Source organism: Penicillium crustosum, assembly GCF_028827405.1.
Source record: "Penicillium crustosum strain IBT 35664 chromosome Unknown utg000005l_segment0_segment0, whole genome shotgun sequence".
NCBI lineage: Eukaryota > Fungi > Ascomycota > Eurotiomycetes > Eurotiales > Aspergillaceae > Penicillium > Penicillium crustosum.
Genome location: NW_026623126.1, coordinates 728428 through 747244, shown reverse-complemented (window position 1 = coordinate 747244; position 18817 = coordinate 728428). Strand labels below are relative to the sequence as shown.

The window sequence follows — 18817 nt, the reverse complement described above, 5'->3', positions numbered from 1 at the left end:
TTGAAGCGAAAGGAGGGGAATAACGGCGAAAATACAAATCAACGAATTAATATTAATGGTTCAATCGGAGCTTCGAGGATGCGGCATGGAGTTGGAGAGGGAGCTGGTTGGAGTGGAGGCTGATCCGCATCCTTAGTCACTCACGGGATCCGGAGTGCCCCATGTGGTGTTTCTCGTCTGACTTGTTCAACTACTTTGCCATTGACATTGCTTTTTGTAAGCTGGATATTATTCATTTATACTTATGTTGAATACAGTTCACTCATTGCCAGCTAATACCTGATAATCTCTGCCCAGCCCCCTGCTAGCTTGTTCTAAATGTCCCATGTCGCAATACGTCACATCATTTCAATTGGAGCTTCTTACATAGTAATGTCGGGGTAGTCTATTCTATCCACGATTTCCCAGCTCCAATCACCATCGGCATAAAACAGGTCATTAATACCACGCAGTATCTATTTGACCCACGGGAGGCCCAGCTTGTGCATTTCCACCGCCAGTTGGAAGATGTAATCCAGACTCTCACACTGAGTCTTCGCCTTGGCAGTGTTATCACCCCAGACGTAACTGCAGAAGAAATCAGCATCAGTATACCGCATCAGTATCGTGTGGCTCCTATCACTTACATTCCGTGCCTGCGGACAAGCACCGCGTATGTGTCTGGGTACTTGTTCATGGCTGCCTCCAAACCGCTAGTGAGGTCTTCTTCGAACGCGGTGTTTTCAATAATGGGGATCTTCAAAGTATCGAAGAATCCGAGCATGCCCTTTCCTTTGCCACGGGGAATACCCTTGATCTGCTCGATGTTGCTGATCTCGAAGCAAGCATCAGGGCCCTTCTCCCGCTCCACCAACAGAGTAACTAGAACCGCCCATTGCGAGTGGGTGTGGATGCAGCAGCCAGCACCTTGCTCAAAGGCAGTCAGGAATAGCGGGGTACAGGCGGAGGGGTTGAGCTTGAGAGGCTTGCGGATGTAGTTTCGGTCCGAGGCAGGGTACTTGGGGGTGGGCCATTGGAGCACGAAGATGTTGTTGGGTTGCATCAATTCCTTCTGGACTCCAGACGGCGCGATAAAGATGTGATCACCTTGGCGGATCGAGGTCTACATTTCCATCAGCGGGGTACCGTTGTATTTTTTTTCCTTGCAAGTATAAGCTTACACCACCTCCAGTTCCGGTAACCCATCCCCAGTTGTAGAATTTGCGACAGAGCTCGGGGATAAGGTTGGCGGGGTGTTCGGGGTCCTCCGACTGGACCAAGTGGTCATTGTTCGTTGCGACGGTTTGGTCTGCGGGGCACATGATGGGCTGCGGCAGATTAGCTTAGACTAAGAGTAGATAACTCCAAAGTTGGGAGAGGACCTTGGTAAGATTGCAACCAATTTTGTTATTGTCCGAGGTTTTGCGCCAAGAGTGCCGAGTAACCAATGGACGTTTAAGCGGGGGAAGAGGGTAATTAGGGAGATCTGCCACTGAACAATCATATTCAGCACGTCATTTAATATTCCTCAAATATAAGATAATTTATATTAGTTATCTTCTGTAATTGGATAATCGTTCTCATTATCGCCAAAAGAGCTGTAACCATCCTCCTAGTCATTATATGCAGCCTCCCCCCCCCGGCTCACGACAGAGCCACTCTCTTATCAAGTAGCGGGATGTCCATAAAACTTGGTACTTTGTAGGCTCAGTCGAGTGTTGTTGCTGAGGTAAGGTAGTGGATGCTAATGTGTTTGATTTTACCTTTCTTGGTCTCTAGGCCGTGGGTCTTGGGTCCGTTGGTTTGTGTTAGGTATATATCTAGCTGTAGGAGACCTACGACCAGGATGGACCAGGTGCTGTATCGCAAATCATCGAATTTGCCCTATCTTGGAAGATTTGAGAAACAGATACGTCAAAGTCCCATGGCATTAGCATAGTCTTGACAAATGTATAGCATGGATGAGAGAAAAGATGAATTCTTGGTATAATACAGCAGGCTCATACCAGACATATGTATATTGTACAAGATCAAAACACAAAAGAAAAAAAAACGAAAGGAAGACAGAAAAAGAAGATCCCAACTCCCATCCAAGCAACTCAAACCAGATACTCTGATTCAATCTAGTGAATACAAAGCCCACTATTTCTTCGTGAACTTAGTAGTCTTCTTCTCAGGCGGCGGCGGCGCCTCATTCTGTCCGAAAGCACTAATCAAATCGAGCAAGTTATCCTCTTCCTCCTGGTCCGCCTTAGCTTGAGCCTTCGCCTCCGCCTCCGCCTGCTTAGCAGCAACGGGGTCCTTAGCCGCCTCTTCATCGACAGGTGCGCTGGCATCAAAGCTGCGACCGAATCTGGCACGGAAAGCTGCGAGACGACCAGCCTCATCCTCCTCGACGTTCATCAGCTTGCTGCTGGACGGGTTCCAGAGGAGGGAGTTGCGCGTGTCGCGCGTGGAGCGGTAGATTGGGGCCGGCGAGGTCGTGCGGTGCGTGAAGGTGCTGCCGTCCGAGAGCGTGATGAGCTGTGTGAAGGTGTAAGGGCGCTTGGGGCGGCGGAGGAGAGTTGCGTGTCGGCATTGAGAGCAGACGAAGGTTGTGCCGCTTGTTTGCGTGGGGAGTCTTGTAGGGAGGATGGTGGTTGTTGAGTTGGTAATTGTGGCCGCGGTGCGGCGGAGGGAGGTGTGCATTGACATGATGGATGTGGTTGGTTCGGCAATGCCGATGGAAATAATAAAGAGGAGTGTTCGGGTGGGCAGAGGTTGACGGGGTCGCAATGCTATCGGGGAGGTTGCGGAGGTTTGTGAAGTTGATGCTATAGCAGAGAAATTATCGCGGGTTATGTAAGCGGATCTTGTTCTCGGGATTTTTCATAACTTCGATGTTGAGCATAACTTCATATTGCCCTGTGTCTCTGTCAGTTCCTCTTCTTTTTCGCTGGGGATTTAGACATGAATTGGCAGTGTCTGGATATCTGTGATTTGTGTCCTGCGTGATCCCCTGAGCGCCTTCCAAAGCTCCGTCAATTCTAGGCCGGCGGGATGAAGCTCCTCTTTCCAGTCGCGCATGGGACTGCTCGGACAGGACTCGGAGGTACGTTGTTATGGTGTATTTCCAAGTACTTCTGTCAAGTGTACTGACGTGAAAAATTAGAACTACTATGCATTAAGAACTATACACCCCGGTTCCTGGGAACATCTCCTTCCCTCCGAATCTCTCCGCCTGTACCATATACCCAAACCCAATACCGATCACGATGCGATCAACGACGATATACCAGCAATGCTACAGCCCCTTCAAAGGAAAATGATTGCACAGGGAAGACCAATACCCCATCCCATGCAGGAAACGTACCGCAACCACCAGCACTCTCGACATCTATATCTGACCAAGTCCGCCTCCTCATGCGTCGAGTTCCATACCCTGTCGCAATCATAACAGCGACCGATCCCTCCGGTCCAGAAGACACAACCTCCTTCCGCGGTATGACCGTCTCCTCCTTCTGCACCGTCACTCTCACCCCACACCCTGTGATCTCTTTTAATGTGCGCCGCCCATCGGAGACATTGAATGCGCTACTTGCTTCGGGCCGGTTTCTGGTTCATTTGCTTGCACCAGGCCAGGCAACTGCTACTCTAGCTAGGGATTTCTCTAAGGGAAATGTCACCCTCGCTGCTATGTTGAAGGGACATGGAGAGTTTGAGTTCGCGGCTTTGCCTACTGAGAACGAAGAGGGACATCCTCAGAGACCGCTTCCTATCCTTCAGCGGAGGGCGGAAGCAGTTGCTACGAATGATAGGGTTGACTTTCCTATCGTTTTTGAATGTACTCTACATCCGCATAGGATTGATGTGCATGATCACTCAATTGTGCTTGGTACTGTTGTCCGGGCAATTGAGGGCTCTGGGTCTGTTTCGGCGCAGGGACAGGATGACAAGGTCTTGGATGAACATTCACCCGAGCGGCTTTGCTTAGCATATGCAAATACCAAGTTTTGGAAGATGGGAGGCGAGCTTTGAGTTGGCATAGTTGTCTGACTTGTCCGGCTTCACCGCTTAGGCCTTCCAGCAAAGCACTGTATATATATACTTGGGAATATGGCGTTTGGGCTGTACATAGACTTTTAATTAGACATATGGTATCACCACTTTCAACGACCTATCTACTATATAATCTTACAGTAGATCTGGAAAGGTGAAGATGAGAAATGCTTTCATGATATTGATGCGTCTACGCTTTTTGTGTGTGCGAGAGAGAGAGACAGAGAGAGAGAGTATACAAGAACCGAGTATAGAACACTTTTTGTTTTTCGGTGTTAGGAACAGAGCTGCCATGTACCTCACTTCGATCGAATCCATAGAGTTGCTATCTCATCGCGAGATGCATGCCACACAACCGCAATGACCCAATAAACAAGGAGCCATCATGGTGAAAGCCGATGAGAAAGAAATTGACTAGCACAATGCGGGAATCCAACCGGACAGAACCAAAAGCACAGACGCACAAAACCTGAGGCTACTTCTCGGAAGACAAGCATGGAATTGAGATCGAGCACCGGGTTGACAGCGTGGCTAGGCATGAGACCACAGAGGCAACCGCCACGAGAACTAGTCTCGCGACGAGTGCGGACTGCCGGTTCCACTGCCACTACCACCACTACCACTACCAGTGCCACTACCTCGACTCACTGCTCGCTGGAAAGGGCTCAAAACCGGACGGCCACCTTGATGCAGAAAACCATTTCCATCGGACCCAGGGCGAAGCTTGGTTTCACCAAGCAATTCCGCCAGGTCAAGCTGGAGAGGTGGCAAGCGGTTTGTGTCCAAGAAGTCAGAGCCGTATTGGCTGCTGCGAGTGGAGCGATTGGAGAACGAACGGTCTCGGTGGTTGATTTCCGACCCGAAGTATGAGCCCACGTTGCCGACGGGAGAGGTTGGAAACTGTGGGAGGAAGGGAAGGTCCTGCGATGGGCTAGTTGGATTTGACGGCATTTCGTACACTTGAGAAGACGAAATCTGTAGTGGACTAGACCTCGCAGGGAAGCTGAGACCACCCAACAGAGACCGAGCGCTAGGTGCACTGGACGTAGATACGTTAAACGACGGACCACTGGTCTCAGGCAAAGGATTGGTGCCTGGCAAGTTGCCTTCGGGGGTGAGAGGACCAGACTCGAGGAGCATCTGCTGTTGTTGCTGCTGAATGGACTGCTCAATTGCAGATGCCTGTTGCCAGAGTTGACTGGTGCGCAGCTGGAAATCCTGTACAGATTGGCTGATGCTCGCGAATTGCTCATGGAAATTGGTCTCCATCTTTGACTGGTCCTGCTCTCTGGCAAATTGTTCGGCAGCCCGACGTTCTCTCTCATTCAGCCCTTGTGCATTGGCCGAGATGATACGCTCATACTGCTCGTTCACCCGGGTGCGGCGGCCCTGGAGACGCTCGCGCTTCTGGATAGCTTGAGTCAATTCCAACTCCAGTGCCGCCACCTGCTGAGCTGCAGCTGCCCGAGCAGCAGTAACCTCTTCCTTCGTCGAATTGAAACGCTCCACCTCACGTTCGAAATCCGCTTTGTGCGCTGACCACTCTTCCATCTCCTCCTCAGGGACACTTTCCATGGTGTCAAGTTGTACCTCTAGCTCTGCAGTGGCCTCCTCGGTTTGTCGAATGTTTCGTTCCAGTTGAAGCGAACGCTGCTTTTGGCGATTCTCGTCACCCCCGCTTTGGAGGCGGGTGTTGAAGTTCTCGAGTTCTTTCCGGATTTTCGTGATAACAGCTTTGTGGTCGTTCTTCGTCTTTTTCAAACGGTTGCGCTTTTCATTTAACTTGGATTCCGCATTGCTGATAGAGTTCTTGAGCGTCGTTGTGGGCGATGATGGACGGTAGGTCGGTTGAGGGGGTGTCGATACCGCGGAAATGACTGTTCAAGCGATGAGCTTATTGAAAAAGAAATGTTGTTATTTAACGTGGACTTACCTTGCTCTGTGTCAGTCGTCGTAGGCGTCTTGACACTCATGGCACAGATTTCCTCGTCGGTATCGCTTCGTACAAATGCACATGTGTAGGCGCAGTTGGGGGCAAGTCCAGCGATCTCGCCCCGCCATTGGACAACGCTCGGTCCCTTGGCATCTGAAACCCTGCATATCGAAGCCGTAGCCCAGAGCGCACCGTTGACGCAGACGTAGAACGGTTCCATGTCTCCTCCCAAACGGCCGGCTTCAAATGATCCCGACACAGCGGGGTCATCGGTAAATTCACCTGCGGCGAATTTGATCGAAGAGCTATCCACATCCGTAATCCATATCAACCCGTCGTCGAGAGAAACACCCTGCAAATCCTCCTCCGTCATTGTGAGATTGCGAGCTGTTTTAGAGGCAGCCCGCGAATGTTCATATTCCCTCATCACCGTGACCTTTGTACTGGCAAGCGCAGCCCAGAACGGCTGTCGGCTCCGAACTTGATTTGCCTGCCGTCTGCGTTTCTTGGCTGATGTGAAGCGATCCTTTCCGTCTTTCAGCTGACCATCAGGTCCCACGAAAGAAGACGAAACACTAGCAGCAGATTCCAGAGCAGAATCAGCTTGTCCTTGTGACCCCGCAGAAGCCTCCATATCTCCCCGCTTGCCGGTCCGTAGTGGGGTCGGTGACCGATTCTTGGCCATCGAACGTCGTGCCATGGCGGTTCCAGCTTGTGCTAGGATATGCACTGCAAGAAGGCTGCGGAGCCAGCTCGGAGATGTTTGTGCTTCGGACCGTCGGAACTCGGCGGGCAGCAGGTGCGAATATTGGGAGAGGAGATCGGGACTGAGCAGTTTAGCAGAGACGAGATGACCCAAGACAAAGTCCTGGATGCCTTTACTGCGAACAAGATGAAGAAGCAGAACAATTCCGACACATAGAGCATTGACCCCACCGTTCTTCCCGGAGCCTCCGCCACCCAATGTGATAGCAACCTGGACATGAGCGAGATCGATGGCAAAGTTTTGCGCCCATGTCCACATGAAGAGACCCCAGAGAAGTATGCAGAAGCCGTCCATCGCAATCATCGTCCCCAGAGATGGCGTCCCAGCCGGACCCTGAAAAATATCGAAGTTCGACGACAAAGAACCGGCCGCGGCGCCGCTCGGAGGCATGAAAGTCAAAGAGGCGAACAAAAACTGCACCAGAGTCAAGACCATTGGTGGAAGCTGTAGCAAAAAAATCAAGATGGCGATGGTGTCGTACATGGGGCACGATTTGAGAATGGTGGATGCGAGCTGGAGCGGGTTAATCGAGGCATTGGATCCGGATCGTTTCGAGGTTCCGTTGCGAGAGGCATGACCTGCGATGCCACCATTCTGGGCGACATCGCCGTTTTCTTGCGCGGCTGCCATTTCTCCACCCTTGCTATGTCCATTCAACATCCCACGCACATTGCCATCTGCCTTGGTGCTATCTCCCCCTTTGCCGGAAACTGTCGGAGATGTCACGGCCGTATCGCTAGTCGACCGCACGGCGGATAAATCGAAGTGAGCAGACGCGCCCGGACCGGTAGCAGAGCCGTTGCCCGAATTGCCGTTGAGATGGCCGCTCGACTTTTGCTTGGTTACTTTCTTGCCGGGACCGACAAGGCCATTCTCTTGCCGATTGCTCTGGTTCTTCCTAGATGCAGCGGAGCGTGTCATGGACGAGGGAGCCCGAAACCCAGGTCCGAGTCAGCTTGGCGGGATGAGGCCAAGGACTGGGACCAGGAAAAAGGCGAAAACGAACTAAAATTGAATATAGTGGGGGGAGGAAAGGAAATGGTGTAGAGTTGGCTGATATGATAATGAAGATGGGGAAAAGAAAAAGGAAGTAAATGTATAAGGAAAAAGAGAAAGAGAGAAAAAGAGAGAGGGACAAGAGACGAGGCTCTACGTGGAAGCGTGAAGGGGAAAAAGTGCCCAGGTGGAATTGTATGAGGTCGAAAAGAAACAGAATTGGTATTGGTATTGTCATTTTCTGTCGATCTCTGGTGCTTTTCGGGTAGGCGGTACCTAACTTCAATACTATCCGCCACTATTTCATTTCGGTACTGTGTACTTGGATGACTGCAGGTTTGCAAATTTAGTTTTGGAGAGCTCCTGGTAATATATTCCCGTGGCTTCTTTGTCGATCTGGAGAGTTTCTGCATGGAAAATCCCATCCAGCACGACCAACCCACTGCCAAGATTTCGTTCTCTGAACACCATACAACATATCTTACGAAGACTCCAGGATTTATTGACAGGTCACGCCCCCTAGGAGCTACAACGGCTGCAGTTGCCAAGTCCTGCAAACGCGGATTCTTCGCTTTTATCCAGGCAATTTTACGATACTGAGTGGTTTCCGTTGCCTCGGCGCTATGCGGACTTTCATCCAAACCGGGGTTGACTAGTGCTGATAAGCTAGCGACCATGGAGTACAACCGACTATGTACAGATCAACTTGGAAGCCTGTTCAGATCATCGGCCCCGAAAGATTCGCTGTCAAACTGACTAACTGGATTGACGATCGACCGTTTCTTGACCCGTCTGCTGCGGGGTCATCCTTGCACTGGGCTTATGTTGTATGATATGTGTTACGAATCCTCGGATCATGGCGGTTATTACCCATTAGGACACTTGCTTTTGCAGGCATGCGCATGTAGACATGAACACGCAATCCCGAGCATGGAGAGCATCATGGGGAGTAAAGTAAGTATGGGGGATTTTAAGCTTGTGTGTATCAACAGGATTGGCCACATTCTTACTGGGATCATCACATGCTCGGCTATCTCGTGCATCTTTCTAAAGGGCTCCGCACAGGTTTTGCTGTACGAGTACGAATATAGGTCTAGATCTTGAAAAAGGCGATGTTTGAGAATATGACTATGGAAGCACAATATCTATCTACTACACTATAAAGAGGATATTATTTAGAAAATATATGCAATTACAATGTACAGCGTACAGCCTTTGCCAATTCCGATCCTCCCCCTCCTAATACGATTCCCGGGACTTGGCAGCCCTGGAGGGTTTTTGTAGATCAGCCACAAACTTAGTAACGATCGGCCCGACGGCCGGGCTTGGTGATGGCTTAGGTTATTTTTATGCATGCGGTGAACCCTACCATTGTAGCACTTATTATTTGTACCTTTGTACACCTTCTTCCATCGCTTTGGGATTTTAATTTTGAAGTCCATGTTGCCACTTCAAACTTCAGGAAAAATAAGGTACATAATTCTGGAGAAATTGCAGGCACTTTCCACTAGCGTGTCCCCCTAGTCTCTTTTAGAACCGGGTTTTGCTTGGGTCCGATAAACTTCGGCTTTTTAAGGTCGATCTTTTCGCTTTTCCCACTGGTTCCGGCTCTCACCTCCTGGTGTGGCAGGGCCTCCGTAATAATTACAAAGTAGCTATACTTACGAATATGGCTCGGTTTGTACAAAGAGTTTAATATTCTCACTTCTACGAATGCCTGCCTCGGGCCTTTATAGTCCAATTAATTGATCAAGTTAATCTTTTGTGGTTCACGAGGCAAATATTTTTAGAGTTTACTCTGCCCGCATGTAGTTAGTATGTATCCCCAAATGCCCTCCAGGGCTGAACCACCAGGAACCTGAGAGCAAATATTATGTGCACAGGTATGCACATGGATACTGTGTGGTTATATAGTATATCTCAAAGCAGATATGTATCAAAGAGATATGGCTCATATACCCGAAACCCGCTTAAGTTACCTGAAAGGATTCATCCACTAATGAAGAAAACCATACAACCACCATGGAATGAACAAGGGATAGATAAGATTCTTCACAATATATGAAGACGCTCTATACTTCGACGGGAAAAGTGACGCGAGGCTCACATTCCATCCCCCGCATACTGTTAACTTTAAATTGAACCACAATTAGATTTCTTTGGCGGACCTTGGTCGGTGCCGTTATCAAATTACTTTACCCAATACTTAACGATAGTTGGGTTTATAAAAGAAACCATTAGTGCAAGATACCACTTCCAATGCTGTCAATGCTGTCAACCTAGGCATCTCCAGGGCTACCCAGGCCACCCACCTTGGGAAGGTTGAAACCAGTCAGGACGATTCTTACAACCAACATACATCTGTAGGATCAGCCTTTCTGCTTAAGGTAGATAGGACCTTCTAAGGCTTATTCCTTGCCTATATCAATCTTCCTTACTAGTTAATAGCCCAATTCAATCCATGTTTTCCTTTCCATACTGTCTTCTCTATATCACCACTTATGTAGCTCGGTCAATCTCTACAAGTTTTATAGCCGCCTCCTCAAGTGTAGAAGACTCGTTTACCTTTCTGCTTTCTAGCTTTTTTTTTTTTTTTTTTTTTTTTTAATTAGATATAAGGCGGTCGAAATCGGAAAGACAAGGTGGGAAAGCTTTTCCACGTGGTTCCCAGCTGTCTCGCGACTGGAACGAGCGCCTCTTCGCAGGAATTTGGTGACACTAAATATGCCCCAAAACTAATCCACAAGCTTCGTAGCAGGAACAATAAGTAATCTATATCCAAACCAAGCCTTTCATAAGCTCCGCTTTCATCGTCGCGGATGGGCTCAGGCTTCGGCATATTGGCAAGGCGACTCGTAAATCCATGAGAAGGTAAATGGCCGACAATCATTGCAGATTTATCGTTCGGATCGTCACCTCCTCAAGACCCCTGGGGCCCACGGAGAGGATATTCCAAAATATACTGCTCAAAGCGTCATAGTTACCATATCGAACCCAGCCAACACCAAGGCGATATTTGCTCATAAACTGCTGGAGAGAATGAAGGTTCGTTCCGAAAGTACTAATCTCCGCTTCGGCCTAGTTAATAATCTCAACTAGATGGTTATTGTCGGTATCAACCATGACATTACACATACCAAAATCCTTGTGAAGAAGGACCATAGACAGCGAAAAAGAAATAGCAGGTAGAGCATCGATCGATTGTTGGATGATTGGGTGGAAGCGATCAGGTAGAGCAACTAAGAGCCGCCGTAGGTCTTCGTCGTATCTTTGATAGAGACTTTCATAAAAGGTTCGGTACACATTCAGTAGGCTTTTCCACGTGAGAGCAAAGAGCCTTTATTTATGAATTTTCGGGTCAGATCAATATCATTATATAGCCGACTCTAAACATACCTAGCAACGTCGGAGATAGGATTCTGTCTCCAGGTAAAGTAGTCGGGCGAATTCTCTGGGAGATTATGCGCAAGTATAATATCGAGATAACTAATGCCTTTGACCCGACTCATCACATAGACAGAGAGAGGTTCCTTTCCATTAACATCATCGCCTCCAATCTGACCGTGATAAGATACGGATGGCACTAAGGATCCATATAAATTGCTGGCAATATTTGCAATTCCAGTCTTCAGCCTAAGAGACCTTAGTCGGAACTGAACCACATGCTCGTGATTTGGGCCCGCGTATACAGAATAACTGCAAACGCCTTGCACTGCAACGGGGGTCACAGTACCTCCCACGAGCTCATGTGCTCGGTCATCACATAACGAGCGGTCTGTAAGGTCTTTTGGAGGAAATGGGTAATCTCCTGATTGACCGAGTATTCCTGATATTCGGAACTCATGTTAAACAACGCTGGCGTTCAAGTAAGCGAATAAGAGCGAAGATGAGAGCTTCTTTCAAAGTCAAGAACCAAGCGCAAAATAAACGTAACGAGAAAAGGTGGTCCCGGATATATCAGTAGGTAGTTAAGAATCCTGCTAGGGTGTGGTGATTGGGCGATGCAGCGAAATTATTGGTGAGTGGTACTAGAAAGGGGTAAACTGCCTCTATGGACAGTTACTGGGTAATATATCACACAGGATAATTGTTTGTCCGTATTATTTCTATGCAGATTTCGGTTGAATCATTTCAGCGGATTACTACAATATAGCAACCCAACCTTGAAGCCTGTCAACCTCTCTTCAGGTGGGCCAGCACCACCTTAGTCATCTTGTGTCCCGCCCGCAGGCACCTCCAGGGCTTCCCGTCTCGGAAGGTTGCAATCAAGAGAATTCCTAGAATCTACCTAGGTAGTACTCAGGTTCCGTTATCCACAATTCAATCCCTATTCTGAATAACAGAAGGGTCAATACATAAAATGCCACAACTCAAGTCTACGTTTCTCTCACGAGAGCCCTTGGTATGTGATTCTAGCCCGACTATACTCTCAGCTACTTATGATTTTTAGACATCTGAAGAAGCCAAGTGGAAAAGATTAGTCAAAACAAATTACATCGATCCCAACGGAGTCAAAAGAGACTGGGAGTCCGCTGAGCGCCAGGTACGAATTTTGAGATTATATATAAATCTAACTTTAACAACCTAATCAAATTGTAGACAAGACCAACGGACTCCCCTGTCGATGGAGTCAACATCGTCGCTTTTCTGAATAAGAAGAGTGGCTCTGAGATCCTTTTGGAGAAGCAATACCGACCTCCAATCGACCAAGTCGTCATAGAACTCCCTGCAGGATTGATCGACGCAGGGGAGACAATTGAGCAAACTGCGGTCCGAGAGCTGAAAGAAGAGACTGGATATATCGGTGTTGCTGATAAATCTACTGGTATCATGTACAATGGTTCGTGGCCTCATTGTTTGTCTTACTGCTGAATATTAGCTGATTTGGTATACATACAGATCCCGGGTTCTGCAATGCTAATTTCAACATGGTTTATGTTCAAGTTGACATGTCTCTTCCGGAAAATCAGAATCCAAAGCCTGATCTTGAAGATAATGAGTTTATTGAGTGTTTCACAATTCCGGTGTCGGAGCTTTCGGCTGAGCTGCAGAGGTTGGAGAGTGAAGGGTATGCGATTGACGCCCGGGTGGGATCCATTGCGGAAGGGATTGAGATCGCAAAGAGGTTGAAGCTTTGAGTTGTTTGACCAGTGGAGTTGGAAGGTGGTTTACTGTCTTACTTTTGTTTGTAGAGATGCAACCCTCATGTTGTATATGCAGTAGACTGCGCCTTAGACGAACGGTTTCTCGCGATATGAATAAAATCAATAGTACACCCAGCCAGCTGATACCTGTACAATATAAACCCCCAAAACAACGGCTCAATTCAGTGTTGGCACTGGGGAGCAGCCAAGAGAGTCTAATCATGAATTAGGGCTGCTGTTGATCACGGGTCAAACCAAACTAGCTGTATACATAATGCGACACCTTCGAGCCCGCTGCTAGCTTGTACTACTTACATTTGGGTTAAGTCTTAAGCCAAATTGGCCCATCATGTTTGAACTGAGTTACTGTTCATCACTGCTGCGGGTGTTAATACGACCATGTTCCACTCCTCATCCGAGATGTTATCAGCTAGGCATACTCGAGACTCAAAATGTGTATGTACAAAGCGCAGAGAACCGCGGCCATCAATCAAGTGCCCGGAATAATGGCCAGGAAATACGGACCTCCGCAGCCGCATACGACCCACTCTTCAATGTTTCTGCTTAGTTCTAATTACTGCGACGCAGATCCATTGTCCTCCACAGCATCAGCTCGATCCCAGCTTCCAAGCTCAAGATTCCGGACTCGGTTTTCAATATCAGCAATCCGCTGTCTCCAGTTCACCTCCTCCTGTTCTTGCTGCTTCCACATGGTCTCGAATTGCTCCATGACAAATGGCGGGATATTGACAGTCTTGCGGTTCTTTTTGTAATCATATATGACGATATCCTCGAAGCAACGAGCAGCAGGGCGTTGGTGAGCTTCAGACAAGATCATGACTTCGAGTCGGAATGCCGATTGGGCTGAAAGGTGCCTAGACGGGTCTGGAATCAACTTTTGATAGACGGTAATTTTGTCGGGAGATTCCATGGGCTGCATGGTAGTTAGTAAATAGGCCCACCTAATTGCTGTCCCAGCGGTCTGGGGGTTGGGTCTCAGGGGTACAGTACAAATTTGTAGTCCACCTTGATACTCTTCAGGATGAGTCCAATTCCCGTACTACCAAGCATGTTTATCCACTCTTTTTTATTTGCGGTATCGATATGGTTGCCGATATTGCGCGTCCAGTTCACACGAGCTGTTTCGGCGTATCGAACATAGGTAACGTTGTTGACGTGACCTTGGACTAGTTAGTACGGTATAATCTATGAATTGGCGAGGAGAAGATTCCAAGCAAAGGGACAGAGCATACCCTATTATCAAGGTTAGCATTGGCCCAGAATCCAATATAGCCCATGCAGCTAGCGCGACAGGTAGGGGGCACGAATGTTCTCACCATAATATCCTAATTCACCACAAGCAGACCTAGCATTAATAACTCTTATCCATATCACAGACTAAGCAATATAGCCCAAGCTCATACCTGTTCTCCCCAGACCACATTATGGCGATACAGACTGCGCCGTTTCTTATCCGTGAGGAATCCCTCACTTCCAGCGATCAGTTCCCGCCATTCCTTGGCCAATTGCTGCAAAATCTTGCCACCCTCATCAATCTGAGCTGGCTTCATCCCAAACATCATGCACTTCCCAATCCTTCGCTTGGTCATTGTGAGCCATCGTGGATTGATCGGAGTTGAGACCGAATCGGGGATGGGGATGTTTTGGCCGTCCAAGGCCGTAGAAGTCGCAGAGAAGAGACGACGTGTGCCATTTGAGTACAGAGAGATTGAGGCAGATAGCTGCACTCGAAAAGCTGGCTGAGGAAACATGTTGTGTAGTTGTAGAGAGAGAGACAGTTCCCCCAAGGCTGTACTTTGTAGGTGGACAGCTCGTCCGATAACCGATAACCAGAAGCTTGGGCCAGTATCCCGAGGTCAGGTCGGCTAGAACCCCGCGTGACTATAGGGGTGTGTTGATATTATTTAAAATATTGTCTTACTCTGGCTTCATAAGTGAATTTAGAATGAATATAAAATGAACATAAGATGAATATAGAAAATATAAAGCAAAATATCTAAATTACCCCAGAAGTAGGTAGTACATACCTAGCGTATGGCAACCTTGTAATGTTATGGAGCAGATAACTCTAGGCACGTCACCGATAACACCCGAAGCCTGGAAGCTTCTCAGCCGCCTACCTTCATTGCACCGCATCCCTACCACCATCAACTCTCTACTAGAACAATCATCGTTGGATGGAGCAACAATGGTAAATCTCGAGCTGCGCCGGCAGGTCATTAACGTCTACAAAGGTATGGTGTCATGCAGCGACTTACACTCCCCAGGAACTTCCTTTCGGGTTTAAGCTGGCCATCTGTCCCATGCTAATAACCCGAGATGCAGAGCTTCTGTTCTTAGGACGGGAGTATCCTCTTGGCTATCAATATTTCCGGGATCGCCTACACCGTGCATTTGCAAGCCAGGCTCACATTACCGACGATGAGCAGATCCGCAAGGGAATAGCTAGGGCCGAGTTTGTGAAGAAAGGTGAGTGCTGTCTTTTTTGCTGGGTTTGCTGACTCTCGGCAACCCTCAGCTGCGGTTAACGATGTGTTGCTAATTGTTTCATGCAGAAGTGGAAGCGCTGTAAGATCTTGTCCCTACGTCCCTCCTTTCCCTACCTTCTATATCTCATTGTCGCATCGACCATTCTCGTTTTACTGCCGATATTGCTGGATTACAATCATTTGGAAGCACAGTGCAATCATTCGTACATGTCATTCTCTCTATACATTGCACCCATAATGGGGTAGTGTCTGGCTAGATACACTGTGCAATAGATTCACTCCTCATTATCATGGCATCATGCAAGAACTATTTTGACCTCCATCACAAGATTTTTGCGTTGATGGCAGCTGACAGGATAAAAAAACCCAGGTACTATTTGAAGCGGTACCGAACGCTGAAAAAGCGATATGGAAGTGAGGCCTAATATTCCAATGGCTTTCACTCTAGAAATGTTCAGATCATATGCATGTTAGAAACCCAGAAAGACAGAAATAAAATTGGGGGTATCACCAATACAAAGTGCAGAATGGTCGCTACTTGACTTTTGCCCACCGGAACTCCAAATTGACTCAAGGGGTTCATTTTTTTGACCCCACCAGGCGCTCACTTCAAGGCACTCGCCGCTGGTGAGTCCACCTTTCTGCAAGAGGTCGGCTGTCATTGCAGCCCACCATCGGTCCCATTCATCCCGACCCTTTCCGCTAGATTCCATCAATATTGGCTCTAGCCCTTCAATCATTTGAATTGTGGTGAGGAGAGCCGTGCGCCGGATGGAGATTTGCTCTGGAGTCAGGGCCTTTCGCGGTCGGTTCTTGGAATCCTTGCCTTGGCCGTCTCGCTCCCAGCGCAAGTCACCCAGGGGTATTGCGACGCGGCGACTGTCGACATTTTCTAACAAGTCCACTTCGGAGTTGAAGGATAGACCGATCGTTGCGCACGGGAGCGCTGTCAATTTCAGACGGTCGAACGACTTCTCCACCCAGGAGTTATAATCAACCACGAACTTATTCTGCGCTCGTGTGAATGGCGTGGCGGAGGAGAATGTATAAGTCGCCGTTGCATCGGCGATCTCCTGTTCTTTCGAGTTTGTCTTGCGAGCCGGAGCCGGATTGGGCAGGAGCGAACGGAAGCTCCAATCCGAGTCCCACACCTCCAGGATCCCCCCAGACTTCAGCACACGCAGAGGCTCGCTCAAGCCCGATGCAGATTGCGCCGGACTGGAAGGACACATGCCAGCATCTTTAATGAACACGAAATCAAAATAGTCGTCCGGGAAGGGTAAGCGGGGTCGGCGTAGATCATGACGTTTGAATTGCCAGTTCATACCCTGCTTGCGCAGATCCGGCGCGATGGAGATAACATCTATCCCGGCAAAGGCCACGTCGGGATGGCCCCTGCGGGCGAAATATTCGTGGCACAGACCAGACCACAGCCCGGACCCGCATGCGATCTCCAGGACGCGTTTGGGCGGCCGATTAGCTAAGTGGGGGTTGCAAAATGGGCCACCGAGGACGCGCAGCAGCATCAACGTGCGCAGGCTTTGGCGGTGGATCTCGGGTAGGTCGCAGGGCAAAGGGTAGACGTTCTCCGGGTCGCGAAAGTAGGTGCGGTCACCATAGCGCATTACGGGGTATGTTGAGTAGTCCGTGAGTGAACTCAAGGACGAGGAGGAGGTTGCGGCCAGTGTCGAACCTAGGTTGGAGTGTACGTCGGAGCCGGAGGCAGCGGTGGCTGAGAAGCCCAGTGCCATCATGTCCATATTGCTTTCCTCAAGTATATCGGTTGATGTCCCCTATGGCTCTGAAGATGGGTTGTGGGTTCGGTCGCATTCTCGGCGCAAGATTGAAGTTTTCATGAACGAGGCATGCTTTTTTTTCCCTGGTTTTATTTTTCCTTAGGCTTTTTTTTTCGAATAGAAGATAGTTCCGAGGGAAATCGGAATTAAAATAGAATAGGAAAAAAAATAGAATCGAACAGGAAAAGTGACGGGGATCAAAGCGGGTTCGGAAATTATCCCTAGTGCAGCCGGGCGCAGAGCTGAAGAAAATTCTTGTTCAACGTCAATCAAAAAAAAAGATTGAAATTGTAGATGACCCTTTAGTTTGGCGTCCAAGGTAGATCCTTCGGAGTAAATTATTCGAGAAGGTCAAGAAGAAACGGGGGAGAAGAAGAGAAGAAAAAAAGCAGAGGTGACCCCTGGAAGTAGAATATCCACTCGAGTCTAGTTTAGTCTCTTCACGGTAACAGTAACAGTACTTTACTCCGTTAACAGTATTGGGGTCAATATGTATTCTGTCTTACCCTTGACCTTGGTGTTGAAGTATTTCTAATATCCATAGATTTTTTTATAGGCATTGACATCATGACTCTATTTAATGCCATGGCTCAATGTCCGAAAAGGGAAATGGTGACCAAATGCGGTAGAAACTATAGTTAATGTATGAGATTGCATAGTTCATATTGCTTTTTTTCGCAATTTATGGGGAATATTGGATACACAATTTCAGACCTCTAAGATCCATATAATCATATATGGAGTATGGAATATAAGGTATCACTCCTTTTTCTTCTGATTGATAAGAAGCATACGGAGTACATCCAAACGTATAGCAAATTGTGTAAAGAAGAACTAGTAGACATGCATGTACTCTGTACTCCGTACATATATGTATTACATATTTACTCCGTACATATCATTTAAACGGTAAAACTGGATACACAACCGTCGGGGATCCTTTACCCGCCATATCCATATTAGGGGGAGGTGAGTTAATAATTGGATCCGCAGTCTGGACCCCCAACAACTCCGAGACTTAGCTCGCCATTGTCTCTCTATCTGATACCTTGGAGTTACCCCGTAACGCTAAGTCCCACGCACTTGTCTATTCTATCGGCTATTCCACGCGATCGTCCTAGTCTGCACTGTGATCCGTGCCCTTTCCGCTCGGTATTAAAATTAAACGTACAGTCAACCCTCCATATAACGAACCTCTATATTACGGATTCCTCTATATAACGGATTAAAAATTTTCCCAAAATTGATTTCCCATATATATAACGAATAACCTCCTTTCTACGAACTTCGTTAATTCTCGCTACCCCCCATACTAAAATCCGTTATACCCAGCCGACCTGGCCTGTGCGCACCTCACTTTGTCATCGTTTCCGAGATTCAATATGCCTCGCCGTGTAGCAATTTCTATCGAGCAAAAGCAAGCCCTACGAGCGCACCGGCGCGCCTTTCCTACCTTTCCAAATATCGAGCTTAAGCGCTGGTTCGAAGCCAAATACCAGCAGGTTATCTCAACATCCTCGGTCTCCGAAATCCTCTCTGCGAAATATACCCACCTTGACAACCCAATCAATCGTACCCAGAGCCAGAAACGCTTCCGACAGGAGTTCTAGCCAGAGCTCGAAGACGCCCTCTTCCAGTGGATCCAACGTGCAGAG

At 48.2% G+C, this 18817-nt stretch overlaps 10 protein-coding genes across 10 annotated transcripts; 4 read left to right on the top strand and 6 right to left on the bottom strand.

Annotated features, from left to right (window-relative positions):
* Window positions 1–395: 395 nt before the first annotated feature.
* On the bottom strand, window positions 396–1352 carry mde1 (methylthioribulose 1-phosphate dehydratase MDE1). The gene is made up of 3 exons (XM_056878699.1): window positions 1161–1352; window positions 627–1102; window positions 396–567 (listed from the first exon to the last, which is right to left on the bottom strand). The coding sequence occupies exons 1-3, from the start codon at window positions 1299–1301 to the stop codon at window positions 456–458; spliced, it is 729 nt and encodes a 242-aa protein (XP_056724018.1). The 5' UTR covers window positions 1302–1352; the 3' UTR covers window positions 396–455.
* Window positions 1353–2121: 769 nt separating this feature from the next.
* Window positions 2122–2673, bottom strand: N7487_010968 (mitochondrial 54S ribosomal protein bL31m; the record flags this gene model as incomplete). Its single annotated transcript, XM_056878698.1, has 1 exon — window positions 2122–2673. One exon carries the CDS (start codon window positions 2671–2673, stop codon window positions 2122–2124), a length of 552 nt encoding a protein of 183 aa, XP_056724017.1.
* Window positions 2674–3018: 345 nt separating this feature from the next.
* N7487_010967 (flavin reductase family protein) lies at window positions 3019–3996 on the top strand (the record flags this gene model as incomplete). The annotated part of the gene is made up of 2 exons (XM_056878697.1): window positions 3019–3070; window positions 3131–3996. The coding sequence occupies 2 exons, from the start codon at window positions 3019–3021 to the stop codon at window positions 3994–3996; spliced, it is 918 nt and encodes a 305-aa protein (XP_056724016.1).
* Window positions 3997–4584: 588 nt separating this feature from the next.
* Window positions 4585–7637, bottom strand: N7487_010966 (uncharacterized protein; the record flags this gene model as incomplete). The annotated part of the gene is made up of 2 exons (XM_056878696.1): window positions 4585–5894; window positions 5951–7637. 2 exons carry the CDS (start codon window positions 7635–7637, stop codon window positions 4585–4587), a joined length of 2997 nt encoding a protein of 998 aa, XP_056724015.1.
* A 2961-nt stretch (window positions 7638–10598) lies between these two features.
* N7487_010965 (Aminoglycoside phosphotransferase) lies at window positions 10599–11536 on the bottom strand (the record flags this gene model as incomplete). Its single annotated transcript, XM_056878695.1, is given in 3 exon segments — window positions 10599–10790; window positions 10809–11049; window positions 11109–11536. Coding segments are annotated over 3 exon segments (861 nt in total), but the record flags the coding sequence as incomplete, so codon positions are not given.
* A 521-nt stretch (window positions 11537–12057) lies between these two features.
* N7487_010964 (uncharacterized protein) lies at window positions 12058–12850 on the top strand (the record flags this gene model as incomplete). Its single annotated transcript, XM_056878694.1, has 4 exons — window positions 12058–12114; window positions 12163–12255; window positions 12312–12552; window positions 12612–12850. Coding segments are annotated over 4 exons (630 nt in total), but the record flags the coding sequence as incomplete, so codon positions are not given.
* Window positions 12851–13430: 580 nt separating this feature from the next.
* N7487_010963 (thioesterase family protein) lies at window positions 13431–14628 on the bottom strand (the record flags this gene model as incomplete). Its single annotated transcript, XM_056878693.1, has 4 exons — window positions 13431–13790; window positions 13883–14037; window positions 14101–14110; window positions 14281–14628. The coding sequence occupies 4 exons, from the start codon at window positions 14626–14628 to the stop codon at window positions 13431–13433; spliced, it is 873 nt and encodes a 290-aa protein (XP_056724012.1).
* Window positions 14629–14930: 302 nt separating this feature from the next.
* Window positions 14931–15449, top strand: N7487_010962 (electron transfer flavoprotein regulatory factor 1; the record flags this gene model as incomplete). The annotated part of the gene is made up of 3 exons (XM_056878692.1): window positions 14931–15111; window positions 15203–15346; window positions 15433–15449. 3 exons carry the CDS (start codon window positions 14931–14933, stop codon window positions 15447–15449), a joined length of 342 nt encoding a protein of 113 aa, XP_056724011.1.
* Window positions 15450–15836: 387 nt separating this feature from the next.
* On the bottom strand, window positions 15837–17126 carry N7487_010961 (class I SAM-dependent methyltransferase; the record flags this gene model as incomplete). Its single annotated transcript, XM_056878691.1, has 1 exon — window positions 15837–17126. The coding sequence occupies one exon, from the start codon at window positions 17124–17126 to the stop codon at window positions 15837–15839; it is 1290 nt and encodes a 429-aa protein (XP_056724010.1).
* Window positions 17127–18544: 1418 nt separating this feature from the next.
* On the top strand, window positions 18545–18772 carry N7487_010960 (mariner-Tc1 transposon family protein; the record flags this gene model as incomplete). Its single annotated transcript, XM_056878690.1, has 1 exon — window positions 18545–18772. The coding sequence occupies one exon, from the start codon at window positions 18545–18547 to the stop codon at window positions 18770–18772; it is 228 nt and encodes a 75-aa protein (XP_056724009.1).
* Between the last annotated feature and the right edge of the window lie 45 nt (window positions 18773–18817).

Coding starts and splice junctions, on each gene's coding strand:
- mde1 (XM_056878699.1), bottom strand. CDS start 1,301: ATGTGCCCCGCAGACCAAACCGTCGCAACGAACAATGACCACTTGGTC. Junction 1,103..1,160: donor TTACCGGAACTGGAGGTGGT/GTAAGCTTATAC, acceptor ATGGAAATGTAG/ACCTCGATCCGCCAAGGTGA. Junction 568..626: donor CTTGTCCGCAGGCACGGAAT/GTAAGTGATAGG, acceptor TTTCTTCTGCAG/TTACGTCTGGGGTGATAACA.